This window comes from Prionailurus bengalensis, chromosome C2, assembly GCF_016509475.1.
Source record: "Prionailurus bengalensis isolate Pbe53 chromosome C2, Fcat_Pben_1.1_paternal_pri, whole genome shotgun sequence".
In the NCBI taxonomy this organism is placed as follows: Eukaryota; Metazoa; Chordata; class Mammalia; order Carnivora; family Felidae; genus Prionailurus; species Prionailurus bengalensis.
Window position 1 is genome coordinate 82,314,342 of NC_057350.1, and position 22,037 is coordinate 82,336,378.

A 22,037-nucleotide genomic window follows, 5' to 3' on the forward strand; every position below is an offset into this window, starting at 1 on the left:
CTCTGATGATTGGTGAGATTGAGCATTTTTTCATATGCTTATTGGCCATTTGTATACATTTTTGGAGAATGTCTGTTCAAGTCTTTTGCCCATTTTTAAAATGGGTCATTTGAGGGGGGTGCCTGGGTGGCTCAGTCAGTTAAGCATCCAACTCTTGGTTTTGGTCAGGTTGTGATCTAACAGTTTCGTGAGTTTGAGCCCTACATAGGGCTTCTTGCTGAAGTTCAGAGCCTGCTTGGGATTCTGTCTCCCCCTTGCCCCCCCCCCAACATATGCTATCTCGTTCTCTCTCAAAATAAATAAATACACTTTAAAATTTTATAAAAATAAACAAAATGGGTCATTTGATTCTTTTGTTGTTGAGTTGTAGGAGTTCTTAATATATTCTGGATTTAATCCCTTATCAGATATGTGATTTGCAGATATTTACTTCTTTTCCCTAGGTTGCCTTTTCACTCTGTTGATGGTGTCCGTTGATGCACAAAAGTTTTTAAATTTGATGTTGGATTTTTCTATTTTGATGTTTGTTGCCTGTGCTTTTGTGGTCTCATGTCTAAGAAACTGTTGCTAAGTCTAATGTCATGAAGCTTTCTCCTGTGTTTCTTCTAGGAATATTATAGTTTTACATTTACATTTATTCCATTTTGAGTTAATTTTTGTGTAGGGAGGGAGTAAGATAAAGGTGTAGCTTCATTCTTTTTCAGGTGGATATCCTGCTTTCCCAGCACCATTTGTCCTTTTCCCCACTGTGTTATCTTGGCACCCTTATCAAAGATCATTTGATCATATATGCAAGGGTTTATTTCTGGGTTCTGGGTTCTGTTCCATTGATTTCTTTGTCTGTCTTATTTAATTGTAGATAGAGAGAAAGCACATGAGCAAGGAAGAGGGGCAGAGGGAGAGAAAGAGAGAATCTCAAACAGGCTCCACACTCAGTGCAGAGCCCAACACGGGACTCGATCGCACGACCCTGGAATCATGACCCAAGCCGAAATCAAGAGTTGGATACTCAACTGACTGAGTCATGCAGTTACCCCTATTTGTCTGTGTTGATGCCACTACCATGCTCTTTTAATTACTGTAGCCTTGTAATATGTTTTGAAAGCAGGAAGTGTGAGTTCTCCAACTTTGTTCTTCTTTTTCAAAATTGTTTTGACTGTTCAGGGTCCCTTGCAATTCCAAATGAATATTTCTGCAAAAAATTCCATTGGGATTTTGGTAAGGGATTGCACTGAACTGTAGATCACTTTGGGTAGTGTGGACATTTAAACAATATTAAATCTTCCAATTCACGAACATAGGATGTCTTTACATTTATTTTTGTCTTCTTTACTTTCTTTCACCAGCGTTATATAGTTTTCAGTGTATAAATATATTACCTCCCTGGTTAGGTTTATTCCTAAGTATTTTATTCTTTATGATACTATTGTAAATGAAATTATTTTCTTAATTTTCTTTTCAGGTTGTTCATTGTTAGTGTATAGAAACACAATTGATTTTTGTATGTTGATTTTATATCCTGCAACTTTGCTGAATGAGTTTATTCTAACAGTTTTTGTTTTGTTTTGTTTTGTTGGAAATTCAGAGTTCTCTTTATGTAAGATTATAATCTGCAAACAGAGTCTTTAGATTTTCAATTTGGAATTGAATCAATTTCAATTTTTATTTCTTTTTCTTACCTAATTGCTCTAGCTAGCACTTCCAATACTAAGTTGAATACAAGTGGTGAAAGTGAGTATCCTTCTCTGATTCCTGATCTTAGAGGAAAGCTTGCAGTCTTTCAGCATTGAATATGATATTCATTGTGGGCTTTTCACAAATGGCCTTTGTTAAGGTAGTTTCCTTCTATTCTTAGATTGTTAAGTGTTTTTATCATGAAAGGGTGTTAATTTTTTGTCAAATGCTTTTTCTACGTCAAGTGAGATGATCATGTGGTTTTTGACCTTCATTGTATTAATGTGGTGTATTACATTGATTTTTATATATTGAACCCACCCTGAATTCCAGAAATATGTCCTACTTGGTAATAATGTATCATCCTTTTATGGTGTAATGCTTTTGGATTCTGTTTACTTGTATTTTGTTAAGGACTTTTGTATCAATGTTCATCAGGCATTTTGGCCTGTAGTTTTCTTTCCTTGAAATGTCTTTGTCTATCTTTGGTATTAGAGTAAAGCTTGCCTCATAGAATCAGTTTGGAAATGTTCCCTCTTCTTCAGTTTTTTGGAAGAGTTGGAGAAGGATTGGTGTTAATTCTTTTTTTTTTTAATTTTTTTAATGTTTGTTTTTTGAGAGAGACAGAGCACAAACTGGGGAGGGGCAGAGAGAGGGAGACACAGAATCTGAAGCAGGCTCCAGGCTCTGGAGCTGTCAGCACAGAGCCTGATGTGGGGCTCCAAACCCCCCAAATCACAAGATCATGACCCAAGCTGAAGTCAGAGGCCTAACCGACTGAGCCACCCAGGTGCCCCTGTTGGGAGGTTTTTAATTACGATTCAGTCTCCTTACTCATTATTGATCTGTTCAGATTTTCTATTCAAGGTTCAGTTTTAGTAGGGTTTGTGTTTCTGGGAACATCCATTTCTTCTAGGTTATCTATTTTGTTGATGTACAACTATAAATAGTATTCTCTTGTAATGATTTTTATTTCTGTGACATGAGTTACACTGTCTTCTCTTTCATTTCTGATTTTAGATATTTGAGTGTTCTTTCTTTTCTTAGTTAATCTAGATAATGTTTGTCAGTTTTGTTGATCTTTTCAGAACAGTTCTTGGTTTTTCCTTTTTTCTCTCTCTCTCTTTTGCTTATCTTTGCTCTAATCTTTATCATTTACATCCTTAAATTAGCTTTGGGTTTAGTTTATTCTCTTCCTAATTCCTTGAAGTTGTTGATTTGAAACCTTTCATTCTGTTTCTTTGTGTTGTTTTTTTTTTTTTTTTAAATCCATTCAGCCAATCCATGTCTTTAGATTGGGAAGTTTAATTATTTTACATTTAAAGTAATTACTCATCAGAAAGACTTACTATTGCCATTTTGTTGTCTGTAAGTCCCATTGCTTTACTGTCCCTCATTTTCTCTCTTACTGCTTTCTTTTGTGTGTTTTTTTCTTTGTTCTTTGCTTTTTGGGTATTTTTAGTTATACTTTGAGTCCCTTCTCATTTCCTTTTATGTGTATATCCTATAGACATTTTCTATTTGGTTACCATTGCAATTACATAAAACATCTTAAAGTTATAGCATTCTATTTTAAACTGATAGCAACTTAACTTTAATAATATTCAAAAACTCTGCTCTTTTACAGCTCTATCCCCCCACTTTATTATTGATGTCACATATTACTCTTTATGTATTTTATACCCACTAACAGATTTATCTTTTTTGAAATGTTATTTAAATTCTATGCATCAGAATTCTTATAGTACAGGTTATATTCTATTTGTGTGTTTACTTTTACTAGAGAACCTGATACTTTCATATGGCTTTGTGTTGCTGTCTACTGTCCTTTTTTTCCATTAAAGGACTCCTTTTAGCATTTCTTATAGAGCAAGTGTAATAATAATGAACTCCCTTAGCTTTTGTTTATCTGGGAAAGTCTTATTTCTCCTTCATTTTCAAAGGACACTTTTGCCAGTTACAGTATTCCTGGTTGATGTGTTTTTCTTTAAGCATTTTGAATATATCATCCCACTCCCTTGTGTCTTGCAAAGTTTCTGTTGAGAAAACTGCTAATAATCTTATGGAAACTCCCTTGTATGTGACTAATCACTTTTCTCTTGCTGCTTTCAGGATTCTCTCTTTGACTTTGGACACTTGAATTATAATATGTCTCAGCGTGGTTCTCTTGGGTTTTGTCCCAGTTAGAGTTCTTTGACCTTCTTGAATCTATGTGTCCATTTCTTTCCTGAGATTTGGAAAGTTTTCTGCCATCTTCAAATGAGCTCTCTGCCTTCTTTCCTCCTTCTGGGATTCACATGAGTATCCGTTAGCATGGCCCATAAGTCCCTTAGCCTTTCTTTGTGCTTTTGGGGGGCTTTTTTCATTCTTTTTTCTTTTTCCTCCTTTAACTTCCTGATTTCAAATGACCAGTCTTCAAGTTTGATCAGTCTTTCTTCTGCCTGTCAAGGCTGCTTGTTGAACCTCTTTAATGAGTTTTTTTGATTTGGTTATTATATTTTTTAGTTCCATTATTTGTTTTTATAGTTTTTATCTTTGTTGATATTCTAATTTTTTCATGCATAGTTTTCCTGATTTTGTTTAGTTGTCTGTCTGTGTTCTCATTGAGTGTCTTTCTGACAGTTATATAAATTCTTTGTCAGGTAGCTCATAGATCTGCATTTCTTTAGGGTTGTTTTCTGGAGTTAAATTTTGATCCTTTGATTAGGCCATGTTTCCCTGTTTCTTTGTATGTCCTTTAATATTTTGCTGGGATTTGAACATTTGAAAAAACAACCATCTCTCAGTCTTTGTGTACTGGTTTCATTCAGGGGAAGACCTTCACTTACCAGCCCTGCTTATGGTCTTAGGGATTCTCAAACCTTTTCTCATCTCTTTCTTCCCCTGGTTTCTGACTGTAGAACTGCAGCTCGAACATACTGCTCACCTCTGTTTTCAGTGCCTTCCAAAACTCTAGCACCAGTCTCCTAAGTGCTCCAAGTCAGCAAGACAGAAACCGACCCCTTGGTGGCTCCTAGATAAGACATATGTTGAATATATGGTCAAGTCTTTGGTTTCCATCCCATGGGAGGATTCCTGATAAGGGATATTTCCTCCCATTTGCTCCTAGCTATGCTGCATAGAGGAAGGAGCATGCACAGGCACACCAAACACTGTAAATTTTCCTACTCCTTTTGCTAGAATCCTTTCTTGGTGGCCAAGGTGCTGTAGCTTCTCAGCTGATCTCTAGAATTCTCACAGAGGTGTTCTAGTCTCTCTGTTGTTAACTTGATGTCTCTGTGGGGTTAGGAGAACCTGTGGCTTCCTACTCTGCCATCTGGCTGGTGTTCTTCCTTGTGTTTTTTAAGAGCAAGGAAACCTTCCTAAAGTCCTGTAACAGACTTCTCCTCTTACTTCCCTGGCTAGATTTGCCTCATGGCACCCACTTCCAATCAGTCTCAACAAGGGAATATAATTATTATGTTGATCAGAACTCATGTACTCTGGGATCACCATTTGATACCTAAACAAAATGATTCCCATTTGTAAAGGGAACAAAAGTGGTTTAATAGCTATTAGGAGACGACCAATGTGCCCACCATAAGTGTTAAATTGTTGTTTGTCTCTTTTAGAGCCGAAGAGATTCCTCTGAAGATCTTGGCCCACAATGGCTTAGTTGGAAGACTTATTGGAAAAGAAGGCAGAAATTTGAAGAAAATTGAACATGAGACAGGGACCAAGATAACAATCTCATCGTAAGCCACCCATTCAGATTAATTGTGCCCGAAATGGAGAACTTGAGCATTTTGATATGCCCCACTCCTTCATCTACGTTTCCTTAAAATGGGAACATAATTATAAACGATGTAAATATATCTAACACCATCAAAACAAATACATAAATAGTTACAGTCAGACATTTTCTACTATGGATATGAGCTAAGTCACCTCTAAGACGCGAGATCAAATACGCAAGTATTTGATGCGACAGTGTGTGGTGAGGGAATCCAGTTTTCTCCCCACGTCCTCCACCAAGACTTGTTTGTGATCCTTCTGGGATTTTATTTTTCCTTTTGAAAAAAGGAAATCTCTCTTTTTTCCCGGTGGCCAGCTTGCAGGATTTGAGCATATACAACCCTGAAAGAACCATCACTGTGAAGGGCACAGTCGAGGCCTGTGCCAATGCAGAGGTAGAGATTATGAAGAAGCTCCGTGAGGCCTTTGAAAATGATATGCTGGCTGTTAATGTAAGTGCCAATGCTTTCTTCTCTACTGGTTTTCACATGTGTTTTCAGGCAGGACACAAGCCTCTCTAAGAATAGTTGTCATTCAGCTGGTGAGGAAGTGCCTTAGAATAGATCTGCAGAGTTATTCCTGCCTTCCTGGGGCAAGAGCATTAAAACAAGCAGGAAACCAACTAGTAAATTATGATAAATGCACTGGACAAAATAGTGTGAAGCTATTAAAATCTTAACTTTGAGGATTATAAAATGACGAATTACTTACAATATTAATTAAGAAAAGAGCAGATAGAAGTGTATTTAACTAGGATTACAGTTATGTAAAATAGTATGGAGCAAAATGGAAGGCTACCTACAAAAATAAAAACAGCTGGTATATTAGGAAAGTGGGATTTTTTTCTACTTTACAGACTTTCTGTCATGTTGTCCTGTTACTTTTTAAATTTAAAAATGCTTCAAAAGTAAACTCTGATTTTCATCCCTGTCTTACTGATGTGCACTTCTGGATCACCCGGGAAATGTCAATCACCTTGGCTGTCCCTGATTGTTCCGGCAGACGTCTGGATTTGGGCTTGTCCTTCCTGTTACTGCTAACTGATTCTCACTTTACAATGGGGAGACACCAGTCTGACCTTCAGAAATCTTAAAAATCTCGTCTGTCAGCAAAGCCCAAGCCCAACTCAGAGGAGTCATTTGTTTCATTGTTTTTTATTATAATGATGTTCTGACATAAAAGAGGAAAGGATACTGCAATAAGTCGTCATATGCCTATAGTCCATCTTCAGCGGTTATCAACTCATGGCCTGCTTTGTTTCACCTAAGCCTCCATGTGCTTTCCCAGCCTCCCTGAATGACCTGGAAGCAAATCCCAGACCTGGTGATGTTTCATAGAGGAGTAAATGTTGACAAAGAGTTACGTAGGCTAAAGCCAGTGCCATCAGTGCACCTCTTTCTAAGGACCCTCCAGCTCAGGTCAGAACACTATCCCCTCCTCGCCCCAGCACCCCCTTAGCAGCCCACATCACATATGGGACATGATGAATACAAGATCACATTGTCACCTTCTCCCCATTTGTGTGTATTTGTCTGTGGAAATATCCTCAGATGACATCACTGTCTTCTTTTGGACTCTTGACATCATATGATGTCATCCAGAAAAGCTACAAAAGGGTCTGGGTGCTCTGAGTATCTCCACTTAGCGTATCGTTTAGATTCATTCATATCTGTACCAAAGTCACGCGTTGACAGATGATTAACAAAATTACTGGATCTTATATATCAAATGGGGTAAAGGTTAAAGAACCCAGCTCTCCTATTCCAAACATCCTAAAAGAAGGCAAGTTAATGGGTGACCCTAGTCACAGATAAGAAAACAGAAAATGTTAGAGAACTGCTTAGTGTTCAGGGAGATGAAGGTAGGGGCAGGGTGGACACAGCCCAGATGACCGCATCCCTGTGCAGTTAATACCCACCCCCTGCCTAGGTGAGCATCCCCATGTTGAAATGTGAAATAAGTAAGCAAGTGAGATAATCACAACACTCGCAACTAAATGGTGAAAAATTCAAAGTTGTGAACCATCCTGAACCTGAGAATGGAGTTTACGTGTGTTATAGTATCCTAGTGAAAGATCTGATCTTTCTCTGGATAGAGTTGGAAAAACATATTAACTCAATATTTTTTAAACATATTCATTCCACAAGTATTTATTGAGTACTTACTATGTACCAGGCACTGAGCACACAACACTGAGAAATATAGTCTCTGTCCATGAGGAAGTTATGATCTAAAAGGGAAGGGGCAACTACACAGGCAAGTCAAATACCATGTGATGAGATTTCAAATATTATTTGAAGGAAACACAGGAATGTTGGTGGGGGCACACAGAAAGGTCACTGGAGTGGAGACCTTTGGAGTGAGGAGACACCTAAGCTCAGGTGAAACCCACATGGCAAGTAGGACTTAGGTCAGGAGGAAGAGAAGCAGTTGCCCTGCATGATGGATAATGTGTGCAGAGGCCCAGAGGGGAGAGAGGAGTGGGACTGGGCAGGGTGGGGATGAGTGGTTAGCAGGAGAGAAGATATGGTGGCCTGGGTCCCCCAGAGGAGCGTTGTTGGCTGTGTTAAGATGTGTAGACACTCTCAGAGAAGCTTTGAAGCTCAGCTTGAGGTTTGGAGAGCCCACCCCAGCAGCAAGGGGGTCCGTGAGGCCAGGGCAGAGCTGATTAGGAGACCGGACAAAAGATGGAGGTTGACTCAGGCAAGCTGGGCCTCTCTGGTCTCCTCCCCTCATCTTTTTCTCCATTTCTGTTCCCAGCAACAAGCCAATCTGATCCCGGGGTTGAACCTCAGCGCACTTGGCATCTTTTCAACAGGACTGTCCGTGCTGCCTCCACCAACAGGGCCCCGAGGAGCTCCCCCCGCTCCCCCTTACCACCCTTTCGCTGTAAGTAGCTCAGCACCCAGAGGTTTGCTCATGTTCTGGGCACCCCCAGGCAGCAGCGTTACTCTGCTATGATGAATCAGAGCTAAAGCTTTAATTTGGAGGCTGTGCTCATAAGTGATTGTAGGATAAATCCAACATTTCTTAGGACTTCTTCCTAATGGACAGATAAATATTATTAAAAATCCTCTAAATACGTGCTCTGAAACATAGTATATGTCATACCTAGGAAAGAAACTACAGTGCTAGCAAATTCACTAACTAGAAGCCTATTATAAAAAAGGAAATTTGAATTTCTTAATTCAAATAAGAATCATGAGTATTGTTCATTTATTAAAATAATAGGGTACCTGGATGACTCTTGAATATGTATATATGTACATATATATATATACACACATATATATATTACATATATTTCTTGCCTGTGTCTACAACTCAAATGCATCATATTTTATTAATAGACAGTTTTTAAAAGAAAATAATACACAATATTTGTTTCTAAACAGCACAATGCCTGGCATTTAGTAGGTTCTCAATAAGTATTTACTGAGTCCTGATTAACAACAAAAGAAGAAATGTGAATGTTCGCAAGTTTTCTAATTGTTGCTTCCATTTACAAGCATTATAGATCAATACATTATCAAATTGGGGTTCAGGATACTTGACAGCTTTTTTTTTTCACTCCTAATTCTTCTGTATACATATTGCTTATTTTTTTAAGCAAACTTTCTTTCCCCCAACGTTCATACTTTTTAGTGGGAAGAATTAGGTTGATGAACACTACCTTGGCCACTCTTTTCTTTTGAGAGGTGGTCTCTAGTGTAGGCATTGCAGCATGAGCATTCCTAGTAGCTCTTTGGATTATTTGTAGAGAGGCTGAAACCACTGTGCTCTTCTGCCAAGAATATACAGACATGAACTGGCACCCACATTTTTAGTCACAAGAATGTACACATTCTGCAGTCTTGTTTATGTACAGATCTTCTGAGCCATTTCTAAATCTTCATACCATTTCTTTAGAGTACATCCATTTTCCCTTAAACTAAAGGATGGGGCCCAGTATTGAGCCATGTGTATGGAGATGAGAGCCGGGATAAGTGGGATCTGGGATGTGACAAGAAGGATTGTGGCAGCTGTGACAGTCATGTGTCTGCTCCAGGGACTTAGAACAGTGATGACAGGTGCCTGTCCCCAAGTCTTTGCTGTGAGATTTAACAATGACCAAGCTTGGGACATTTCAGTGGTGTTGAGACACATCTCCTTTTCTTAGGAGAAAGGCTGTGTCTACTGCCTACAGAAGATAACCTCAGAACTTGGGGTAAACAGTGGGGGAAAGGTATGTTAAAACAGGCCACTTCTAAAATTGGTAATCTGAGGGGGTGAGCAAACCCTTACTCTGAGATTTGGCACAAGGGCCAGACTCCCCCACCACTTATTTTTGTAAATAAAAAAAAATTTTTTTTATGTTTTATTTACTTTTGAGAGAGAGAGAGCACACACATGAGCAGGGTAGGGGCAGAGAGAAGGGGGGACAGAGGATCCAAAGCGGGCTCTGCACTGACAGCAGTGAGCCCAGTGCAGGTCTTGAACTCATGAACCGTGAGACTGTGAGCTGAACCAAAGTCGGACACTCAACCCACTGAGCCACCCAGGCACCCCTGTAAATAAAATTTTATTGGAATATAGCCATGACCCTTTGTTTATATATTGTCTATTTGCTTTTTTTGCTATGATGGTGGAGTTGAGTAGATGCAGTTAGAAACCTCAAATATATATGTGGCCCTTTACAGAAAGAGTTCACAGACCCTTGAAATAAAACCAGGGGAGAAGCTCTCATGTGATAGCAGGATATTTTCTAAACTTGAAAATAAGGTTTGCCAGTTGGAAAGCTCCTTTTCATCTGAGATTTTCACTAAAACAGTACAATAACCATTTTACTAAATAAAATACATAGTTCCTGTTCTTCATCAAATAGATTTTACTTTCTTTATGAAGCTAAAAGCCATGTGGTTCTGATCTTGATCACATAGATCAAGATTAGATTCTAACCACAGCACATAGTTGCCCCAACTTTCTGTGACTCTCCTTCCCTGGGGCGGCTGTTGAAGTGCAGAGCCAGGGAATGGAGGTGGCCATCACTGCCTACCTGTGCAGGACCTAGGACAGGTCCCCAAAGCCACACCTGCAGAGTGTGCATTGCAGGTTGATGGGCCCAGGCATCCTGAGGACAGAGGGGGGTGGGAGCGATAGGCATGTTTTAAATACTTCTATTATTTTCTTGTCATGTAGGCTTTCAGATTTTCAGAAACCTTGGGTATTTCTTTCCTTTTATGTATCACAAAACACCAGTACTTTTGCTCTTGGGATCCAAAGGTCAGGAAGTCTCTGTACCTCTATACATGGAGCTTACACGTGCCAAGGTTGGTCTCTAACCTCTTCAATTTTGAAAGCATATGTGTATGTATGAAAACTTACTATTCTCTGGTTATAAAAGTAATATGTACATAGCATTTAAGAAGCAAATAACACAGGGGTGCCTGGGTGGCTCAGTCGGTTAAGCGTCCGACTTCGGCTCAGGTCATGATCTCGCGGTTTGTGAGTTCGAGCCCTGTGTCGGGCTCTGTGCTGACAGCCCAGAGCCTGGAGCCTGCTTTGGATTCTGTGTCTCCCCCTCTCTGCCCCTCTCCGCCCCTCTCCTGCTCATGCTCTCTCTCTGTCTCTCAAAAATAAATAAATGTTAAAATAAATTTAAAATAAAAAAGAAATAATACAGAAATGTAGAAAGTGCAAGTTTTTTCTCAATGTAGAAATAACCAGTGTTTGCACATATGAGTGTGTGCACATATAATTTCTAAATGTTAAATACATGCTACATGTACCTAAAATATATATATTCAAGGCATTCACTCTGCTGTGGAAATCCTTGTACGTTGGCTCTTTTATCCAGTTATTTCCTCAGAATAAATTCCTTGAAATAGAATTGCTGAGCCAAAGAATATATAAATTTTCTACATGATATATAATTATAAAATACGTAAATGTTGATACATAATACATAAATTTCAATACATGGAGGATGTATACTACTTTTCCCTCCCGCCAATGTGTGATACAGATTTTTTCTCCCATACTCTCATAACCCATGTGATTATCCCTTGCAGTCTGATACTTCATACCTTTCTTTTGTTATTATGAGGCTCAACAGTTTTTACTGGCCATTTTTTCCCCTCTAATGAATTGTCTTTCTATATCCTTCTCCCATCAGTCTTTTGAAAGGCAGTATAGGTTCTGGAGCCAGACCACTTACATTTGAATCTCTCTACTATCACTTGCTGTTTTTAACCTCGGACAAATGCCTTAACCTCTTTGCATCTCAGTGTCCCTGTCTATAAGATGGGGGTGGTAATTGTATATATCATGGTGTTGTTGTAAGGGTTTTTGAGTAAGTTAAAACCTGCACATAATTATTTCTGTGTAAAATTAGTGCTATTGTCATCATCTTTATTTTCCGTCTTTTTGTTACTGATTTGTAACAGCTAATTACATATTAAGGCCATTATCCACTTGTCATACTGTGAGTATTTTTCACCAGCTTGTTATTTCTCTTTGCTTTATTTGTCGTGTCTTGTGCCATAATAATTTTAAATATATTTTGGACAAACTGTTGTATGAAGTAAATCGTAAACATGTCCCTTGGCCTGCCTTCTCTTACCCAAATTTTACCCAATAACCACTCCCCCAAAGTATAGCACCTTTATGTTTCCATTTTTCAAAAATGTTTTCTAAGCATATATACAATCATATTATTCAAAACTATAAGTGGAATCATGTCATACACACAGAATTACAAGGGTTTTGTTTTTGTTTCACTTATCATGGGCATTTTTTCACAATTAAACCTAATTCTCTTTAATGTCTACATAGTATACCATTATATGAATTTACTATAATTTTTCTAACCAGCACACTATTTTTAGACATTTGAATTGTTTCCAGGTTTTCTCTACTACACGTAGGGTCAAAATGAATATTCTTTTTCATAAGTCTTTGCACAATGTGTATTACCCAAAAGTAAATTATCTAAGACTAGAACTATTGCATCAAAAGGTATATGCAATTTAAATTCTCACAGATTTCTCTTCACCAGAATTCATGTAGAAATTTTAAGAAGTAAGGTAGTTAAATCAGTGATGTTTTGTATTTTGGCCTTTGGTGTCATGCTAAAGAAAACATGTCCCATCCAACACTGTAAAGGTATTCTCCCATGTTTTCTTATAATAATTTTTAATTGTTGGATTTTGAGGATTGTTATTTGTATCTGTAATTCGTAGGGAATTTATCTTGACTTAAACTTTGACAAAAAGATCTTTTTTTTTTTTTTCCAGATGGATAGCCAGTTTTCCCCAAATCACTTCTTGAATAATGTACCATTTAATCACTTAGTTTGAAATTCCAGGTTTCTCATACACCAAATTCCCACTTCGTTATCTTCCTGGACTCTGCTCCATTCATCTCTTTGTCTATGCTATAATTACTGTAGTTGTATACTCTCTTTGACAGCTTTAACAGCAGGATTATTTTTTTTCCTAAAACAATGAATTGGAGAGATGACCAACTTTTAATATGCTTGGGAAAATTAAAGAATATGTAACTTTTCTGTTCCTTGAAGATTTTATCCATAAAACATCTGGGCCTACCACCTTTTGGAGAAAAATCATTTATAAACTTTTCAGTTTATTATAAATTATTGACTTGGTTTTATTGGTTTTTATTTGTCCATAAAAGTATTTGTTTCATCTAGCTTTCGCATGTGTTGGCATAACATTGTACAAAGTGGACTATTGCCTTTTAAGTCTCCCAACTTGTGTATTACTCTTTTGTAATTCCTAGCATCATATATTTGTGTTTTCTTTTTTTCCTTAACCACATTTGCCAGGGCTTTGTTTGTTTGTTTTTAATTTCTAAGTAGTTGATGGGTTCTTTTTTGTTATCTTGCAGTTCTTTTCTATACTTGGTATTCAGACAGTGTTATTGCAGCGTTTCTGATTTTTGTGACCTTACTCATGCATGGTCAGTTTTTTAATTCGTGGGCATTTGGAAGGATGCACCTTCTCTGATGGGCTCAAAGTTGTGTTTATAGCTATAAAAGCAAGCTTCTGATTGGTGGCTCATATCCTCTATCTGATTATTTTTATCTGTATGACTTATTATGGGAGGAGCTTGCTCTTCTCCCACCATGATTATGGTTTTGTCAGATTCTTTATTCTAATAAGTTTTATTTCATGTATTTTGGTCATAGCACTCTAGAAATAATCTGGAATTTTATTCCAAACTGTTCGGCTTCTTTTCCTAATGAATACACAGTCTCATAACCTGTGGTTTAGAATTAACTAAACTGTAACTGGTTACTTTGTCCACTGCAGATGGTTTCTTGTGCTCCATATCCTCTCATTTTTTGAGTTATTTGGGGGCTTTTTTGTTTGTTTGTCAGGAATGCTGCCTTATACAACTTTTTTCAGCAATTGCACTTATGTAATATAAATTCTAAACCTTTCTAGATCTGAAAATGCCCTTCTTTTCTTTTCCCTTCACATGAATGAAAGTTCAACTGGGTGTCTAGAATTTCTAGAGTAATAGTTCCTCTACAATTCTGAAAACATTACTTTTAGTTTTTTTTTTTTTTTTTTTCAGATAAATGTGCTACCAGCCTGATTTATTTTGTAGATTGCTTTTTTTTCCTCCTGTCTGTAAGAGTTTTTTTGGTTTGTTTTGTTTTGTTTTGTTTTGTTTTTGCCTTTTTTTAGTATTTTGCCTTTACACTTGAGTTCAGAAATGTGAGTCTCTGCCCTTTGATCTGAAGATTCAGGTTTTTCTTTGGTTCAGGAAAATCTTTTGCTTCTGTACTTCATGTTAGTATTACTTCTCCCTCCCACCCTCCCCCCATTTCATTTTGTCCTTCTGAAATTCCCACTTTATGGATTATAGCTCTTCTCCGTTCTCATATCCAGTTCCTTCTTTTTGTTTTGCATGGGTTAATCTTCTGATGCACTGATGGACTTTTTAGGAGTGTCTTTTCTGCTATTTATACAGCCTTTGTGGAGTTTTTCCTTTCCAAATCAATCTAGGTCTCTGATTGAACTTTTCTCATAGCAGTATACTTACAGATGAATGAAGTCAAATCAAATTTTTTTAAAAAGTTCTGTTTTCTGAATGAATTCACTTGGGCCATTTGTTTGCCTTGCTCGGCTTTGCTCCCTTCTTCCATGCTCCTGATTCTTCATACACATCTAATAATTTTAATTGTCCATTCGTATACTTAAATAAACTCAACAGAAGGCATATTGGAATCCTTAGGGGAGTTTTTTCATAACATGCCATGGGCCCCACCTGAACCAGTGAATTCAGAATGTTCCAAGTGGGGCAGCATTGGGGGTGGTAGTTGAGATCTTGGGCTGCAGAGTCAGATACAGATCTGTGCTCAAGTCTTGGCTTTGTCTCTTGCTAACTTAACAGTTTCTAGTTTTCCTCAGCTCCTGAGGTTGTCCCTTGAGAACACATAGAGGTGGATAAGCAGCCATTGTGGAGAGGCCCTTTAACAAGCTGGCGTAGAATGGTGTACCTTCTGAATCTTGGAGAGGCTCTGCCCATGACACTGACCCCTCTGGCCGAGTCCACTCCATCCCCCCAGGCCCATGCCCACATTCCTGGTTCCTAAGGGAGAGCATCCACCATCTTTGCAATGTGGCATCAGTCTTTCTTCACAGTACAGCTGTTTCAGTATTTGAAATTTGTATGCCTAACACTTGCTCTGTCCACTGCTCATTTCCCAGCCCTCACTCTTCCCACCCCGTGATTTCTTCATGCTTCAGTTTGTCACCTAAATCATACATCATGATTATGGTCATACATAGCAGCTTGGGACTAAAGACTCTGCAGTTCTTCCAGGAAAAGCAGGTCCAACTGTTTATAATTGCTTTTTTAATTTTTACTAATGCATTTGATATATACTCCTCTACCTACCCCCCCACCCCCCAGCAGAGTGAAGCATAAAGGAAGAGCAGACACCAGTTTCCCTCAGACTGAGAATACAACACAAACCGGTGGATAATAATGACCACCCACCTTGCAGCCTCTGTTGGCAGGGGGTGGGGACACACTTGGCAGGGCCACCTTTACTGTAACACCCCTCCCCCACTCCCTAGTGTCATAATGCTTCTTAAATTCTTGAAGATAAAGGAGCTTTTTCACCGCCCCCTCATCTCTCTGGCATTGGAATTCTTATCTTGGGATGCAGCCTAAGACCAAAAAGAGCTCATGTGGTTCCTGGTGGCTTCTTTTTTTTTTTTTTTTTTTTTTTTTTTTTTTTTTTTAATTTTTTTTTTCAACGTTTATTTATTTTTGGGACAGAGAGAGACAGAGCATGAACGGGGGAGGGGCAGAGAGAGAGGGAGACACAGAATCGGAAACAGGCTCCAGGCTCTGAGCCATCAGCCCAGAGCCCGACGCGGGGCTCGAACTCACGGACCACGAGATCGTGACCTGGCTGAAGTCGGACGCTTAACCGACTGCGCCACCCAGGCGCCCCTCCTGGTGGCTTCTAAACCTTCAGATGGAGGGTCTGTGGGAGCAATACATGGGGAAGGAGGCGTCTAAAAAAATAGTAATTAAAAATAATAAATAAAAGAGCTTCTCCTTTGTAAAATAACTAGGGACTCTCAAACTGGGACAGTGAGACCAACTGCCGTGCTGGGTTGGGTGGGCTTCCTTGCTGACCTCCCCCTCCTTGGGCCCTTGGTTCATCAGATGGCTGCAACCTGTTTTCCCATTAAAGAGAACATTTATTCAAGTCATCAGCGGGTGATTTCTCTGACGGTTGTGATGAAGCGTGTTTTGAAAACCTTCCTCCAGTTGAGATTGTAGACTCCATCCATAGAAGGTTGGGAAATCGTGTGCTTTAAGCATACATTTCATTATAAGTAAGTAGTCTTTTAACACTAACAATTCAGCACTACAGTACCCAATGATAGATCCTTCCACTCCTGTGACCCCACTCAGTGCTGCATAACGTCCTTCAGGGGCATCCATGGTACTTCATAGAGTCAGATCCAAGTTCAGACCAAGGCCCACAAGCCCCGTGTGATCTCAGACTGCCTGCCCCCCATCGTTTGCAGCTTTTACCCTACCGGTCCCTTTTTTGTTTTTCCAAAGGCCAACTCCTGTCCTAGCTCAGCACCTCTAAGAATCTTGCTTACAATGTTTCCTTCCCCAGTGCCTTGTGTGCAGTTCCTTCTCCTCCATGGAGCCCAACTCAGAGGTCACCTCCTCAGAGAGTCTTCCTGGGCCGCTCCAGCTAAATTTGGCATCCCAGCCCTAATCTCCACAGCTTTGCTTCCTCACATCGTCCTGTTCGTTTCTTTCACAATACTTGTCTGTCTCCCCAATAGGACATAAGTCCCATGGTAGCAGGGACTTTTTCTGTCTTAATAGCTGTGTCCCCAGCACCTAGAACAGTGCTTTGTGTATGATAGGTGCTCAGATATCTTTTTCATAAATGAATGAACAAACGATTGAAGGAACCCTCACAACATATTAGAAGATCTAATTTCTAAAAGATCTAGATATTTTATTTTCTAGATCTAGACATGTTATTTTAATCCATTTGTGGATGAGGCTCAGAAGAGTTGAATAAATTATTCCAGCTTGTATGGAGCTGATGATTCAGACTCAGGTCTTACGAGTATTCTGATTCCGAAAACCAACTTAACGTACATAAAGCCAGCACCTCTGCTAGAAACGAGCTCCTGACTGCCAAGTTTGGGATTCTTTCCCCACAAGTTTTCCCACTGTAGTAGCTCGTGAACACAAGGAGGGGTGGGGAATTAGTCCTTTTTATACTTTTATAGCTAATTCTCTCTCCTAACCCAAGTGGTAGGTCTAAATTTGATACAGTGTTTATGTTGGGAGTATTCAAACCCAGAATAGGAGTCACACTGTGGCTGGTCTATTCTTGGTCTCATGTGAGTTTGTGGAGGAAAAGGCAAGTCACAATTCAAAAGAATTATTGCTGCTCTGAGGCCTGAAAGAAAGGATGTCCTGCAAGAGGAAATGGAGGGGGAACAAGGGGAAGCATCCTTTCCCCAAGGTAGAGCTTTGAGCAGAAAGCCACAGAAATTCTCCCCTCACCCTACATGGCTCAGGACAGGGACCTGCAGGAAGGGTCTGGAGCTGAATGCCCTTCAAGGAAGAAGCAGGACCAGGTAAGCCCTCTTCACTCAGCTTCCAGTCAGAAGTGGAAGGTGCCAAGGCAATGCTGGTCTCATAGCACCCTCTTGTGGGTGTGAGGTGTCACTACAGCTTCCTTCCAAAACCTGAGAGCAAAGGCTTGCGTCTACACAATAGTTCCTAAGCACAGCCCTGTGATCACCTAGGCCCACAGTGGGGGAATCCCCTCCTGCAGTGTCCATGTCTCCTCTTTCCCGAGGCCAGAAGTCCACTCTCCAAGCTCAGAAAGGGAAACCCTTTCATTTGGTCCCTAGTGTTATAAGATGAAGTTGTGATATGGAACTCAAAGTCCATCTGGAGATCTGGGAGACTGAGAACACAACGGGATTTGTTCAAGGGCCCTCCAACAAACACTAGACCCCTGTAAGAAGCCTAGGAGGTCATCTTGCAGGGCGGGTCCGCAGACATTGACCCGATGGTGCTCTGAGCCATTCACCTCCTTTCCTGTAACAGGTGTGCCAGCATTTATGTGGCCTTATGCAAAGTGCAGTTAACTAGACTGCAGATTCTGTCAGTGTCCTGCCTGTATGAATGTATGATATCAGACCTATTTCTGTCTTTCAGGCCTGTTACGAGGATGAAGAGTTTGTGAATAAATTACCTACCACAGTGCCTTGTATATTAGATATTCAACAAAAAGCAGCTACTTTTTTTTTAAGTTCATTTGTTTTTATTTTTTTATTTTTTAAATTTTTTAACATTTATTTTTGAGACAGAGACAGAGTGTGAGTGGGGGAGGGGCAGAGAGAGAGGGAGACACAGAATCTGAGGCAGGCTCCAGCCTCCATGCTGTCAGCATAGAGCCCGACACGGGGCTCGAACCCACAAACCATGAGATCATGGCCTGAGCTGAAGTCGGGCGCTTAACCGACTGAGCCACCCAGGCACCCCGTAAGTTTATTTATTTTTGAAAGAGAGAACAGAGGAGGGGCAGAGAGAGGGAGAGAGAGAGAATCTCAAGCAGTCTCTGCACGGTCAACGTGGAGCTCGACGTAGGGCTCGAACGCACAAACCGTGAGATCATGACATAAGCTGAGATCAAGAGTCAGATGCTTAACCGACTGAGCCACCCAGGTGTCCCAAAAGCAGCTGCTTTTTAAATGTTATTGTAATAGCTCTTTTGTTTTCTATCCACATTTGTCTTCCTGTTCCCTCCCGGCCCTCCCTCACACTCACACATGATGCTATTTATTCACTCATTATCACTCCTCTCTCAGCCTCATTTTCAATTCCTCCATTCTCAATCTCTCCATTCCTTTCAAAACTCTCTGAGGGAGCTCACAGACCTGGCTTCCCAGGAGCACATTTGCTGGCCGTGAATAACTCTAGATTTTGTCCTACTGTCTCTGTGCCTTTTAATCCACAGTCCGTGGCTTCCCAGAAAATAGAAGCCACTGGGCCTGCCTGTCTGAGGGAGGGCAGGTCCAAAGAGTTACTCCCGTGGTGGTAAGTTCCCAGGGGCCTAAAGCATGGTGCAGCTTAACCGTGATAAACATTCAGCCAGGCATTCAGTGCTGTGGTGGGAGAAGTGGAGCAGAGATCTGAGCTGCCAGGGGCCAGGTGGAGCCAGGTGACAGTATGCAGAGCCTGTGCTGTGTGCGGGAATCTTGCCTCCCTGAGTTTGGAGAATGTCCCTGTAGGCAGCCGCTGACCGACTATTTCTTTCATGCTGCAGACTCACTCCGGATACTTCTCCAGCTTGTACCCCCCTCACCAGTTTGGGCCGTTCCCGCATCACCACTCCGTAAGTGCCCCTCGGTTCAGCCCGTCGGCCACTTTTCCCTCTCCTTTGCCGGGTACTACATAGGCTGTGGTGGACTGACCAGCGAACGTCCTGGCGTGAGTGCTGGGTCCTGTGTGTCCAAGGCTTCTTGTGAGTGACACCAAACTACCCCAACAGTCAGCACTCCTGCCAATGCTTACAAATCCACAGGTGGCAGGAAATGGGTACATACGAATGATCAAGAGATAAAATTAGGAGATAGTATTTAGCAAAGAAGAGCGTTTCTAAAGGTCTTTGAACAAATGGGGTCGTGTCATTCCCACAGACCCCTATGGGGACGACCCCTGGTCTCTTTGGGCTGTCACCATGTGGCATGGTCACGGCAGGTTTACTTATGTTCTTTCGAACCTGATGTCACTCTGGTGAAGATACCAGTCGTGGCTACAAGGTGTGCAGAGTTGTTTCCTGTTCTTCTAACAAAGTGCCTCAGGACCCTGTCCTCAGGCCAGGTATATTTAATAACAGTATTGGTTTCTTGGATAAAGACACAGGAGCGAGCAGTACCTATCACATTTGCATATGACAGCCTGTGAACAGACAGCTTTCTGAATCCAGCAAATTCAGAGCTGCTCAAGAGGAGTTCCCATTTCGATTGTCATGTAGTGCTCCCTGTGCCCAGGTTTGTTCCTTAGGCCTCACACCTGCAGCAACTAGGCCGCAGGAGCATCCCATGCACCATTTTGACCATTTCCTTGGGTATTAGGGCTCCCACAGCACACGGCTCGTCGTAGATGCTAGGTACCTGCTGAGTGCCTGATGGAACAACCCAGTGGGAATGATGTCTTGTCTTGTGCTGCCCTTCCAGTACCCAGAGCAGGAGATTGTGAATCTCTTCATCCCGACCCAGGCTGTAGGTGCCATCATTGGGAAGAAGGGAGCGCACATTAAACAGCTGGCTCGATTCGCTGGGGCCTCCATCAAGGTAAAGCTGCTCTCCACAGCCACCTGTTTCCCGCCTTCTTCCATCACCACCTTCCCACCCCATGTGCCTTGTTCCTTCTGCTAGTCCTGAGCAACGCTGACTCCTTCTGGGGACAGACTCCCACAGGATCTGGCAAATTGGCCCCCAAGATTAATCCTATCTGCTCTCATCTTTACCTCTCTCATTCCTTTCTTGCTCAACTAACAACTGAATTAGAAAAATTTCTAGTAACAGACAAGCCAACCCAGTCCTGTTTGGGCTACCATAGTCTTCTTCTTAAGAAGATAAAGCAAAAAAAAAAAAAAAAAAAAAGAAGGGAGGGAGGGAGGGAGGAAAGAAAAAGGCTGAGGGTTTTTTCCCCAACCTAAGGGAGCGGACTTCAGCAGAGCATCATTTTCACTTCGCTGTTATCAGTGCTTTGACGCTTTAATTAGTCTCTCTGCTTCACAAATTCTCAAGAAAGTAGTTTGGATGAAAAACTCTTTGAAAAGTGATAAAATTGTAGGTAAACAAAAGCTGGTATCACAGGCGGACAGGCAGTCCTGGGACTACACAGAGCGGCGCTCAGGAAGGAAGGCCCCTTGATTTATGGAAATGGTGGTGAGTGTAGTTACAGACCCACATCCTGCCCCTTCGAGCGCCATGTGAAGAAGCTCCCGAGAAGCTGAAAGGGAAGGATTATTCGACCCTGGTCCTGCTCCAAGCCCAGCTATCGGCTCTGACTCACAGGCAGAATGCTGAGCACGTCCCAAGCCTCATGAAACTCTTTTGAAAACAGAGTTTCCGTTGTTACGTAAAATAATTTGCTACCATGGGACAACCCGGAATTCCGAGCGAGAAGTCTCATGACTTGGAGAGAAAGAATGCTTGCGCTTTCTCCACAAGAAGAGCTGGAATTTCTCCCACAGCAAGTGTGCTGTAGAAAAAGCAAAAACAAAACATTCTGAGTAGTACAGCACAAGAATTGCAGCAAGACCATCAAAGAGTATTATTTGGGCAAATCATTTCCCGTCTCAGGCCTCAGCTCTGTTACCTGCCAAGCGCAGAGTCTAGGCAGGAGCCCTGAGGTGCGGGCGGACTGCAGCACAGCACACGGGGGGCCATGGCTTCTAACAGGCTTGTTGCAGCTAAGACCCCAGCTAAGACCCACATGCCGGCAGCCTTGGCAGGACAGGTACAGCGTGGAGGACCACTGGGCCGGCTGCCCCAAAGGGCCTTTCCCTGTGTCCAGTCATGTGGCCTGAGATACCGTGCAGGAGACAGAAGGAGATGATTTCAACTCAAAGGGGCTCAAGGGATTATGACATGAAATCCTCTCTTTTTCCCTGGGAAAAGTGGGACTTAGAGAGGCCCAGGGACCAGGCCAAGGCACACAAGTGGCAGGACCGGCCCTGACCTCATCGGTTGTGCTGCCCTGTAGTGTGCTGAGCACCACTGGGACTGGCCGGAGCACTTGCTTCCCACTTACTGTTGCCCGTGAGGAACAGGGCCCAGAGGGTTTCACTGAGTGTTGAAGGTCACGAAGGTAAAGAATACAAGAGCCGACATTTGACCAGGTGATCTGATTTCTGGTCCAGTGTTTTTTCCACCTCAGCAACCTGAGTGCTATACCAGAGTCACTCCCAGCTGGCCTTCGGGAAACTAAGAGAGAGGGCAATCCCTTGGGCTCCACTCCACGGCGTCCCCACCATCCTTCTATGTCCCAGCAAGGTT

At 41.3% G+C, this 22,037-nt stretch overlaps 1 protein-coding gene across 7 annotated transcripts in view; it reads left to right on the top strand.

Annotated features, from left to right (window-relative positions):
* Positions 1-22,037, top strand: part of IGF2BP2 (insulin like growth factor 2 mRNA binding protein 2) — a 156,407-nt gene that overhangs the window by 125,880 nt on the left and 8,490 nt on the right. For 4 of the 7 annotated variants that reach the window (XM_043594670.1, XM_043594669.1, XM_043594674.1 and 1 more), the window contains exons 8-12: positions 5,286-5,408; positions 5,765-5,900; positions 8,209-8,337; positions 19,295-19,363; positions 20,208-20,324. In XM_043594670.1, the coding sequence (XP_043450605.1) occupies positions 5,286-5,408; positions 5,765-5,900; positions 8,209-8,337; positions 19,295-19,363; positions 20,208-20,324 (574 nt within the window). The remainder of the gene's footprint in view (positions 1-5,285; positions 5,409-5,764; positions 5,901-8,208; positions 8,338-19,294; positions 19,364-20,207; positions 20,325-22,037) is intronic. The other 3 variants (XM_043594673.1, XM_043594675.1, XM_043594671.1) reach the window with 1 other exon arrangement.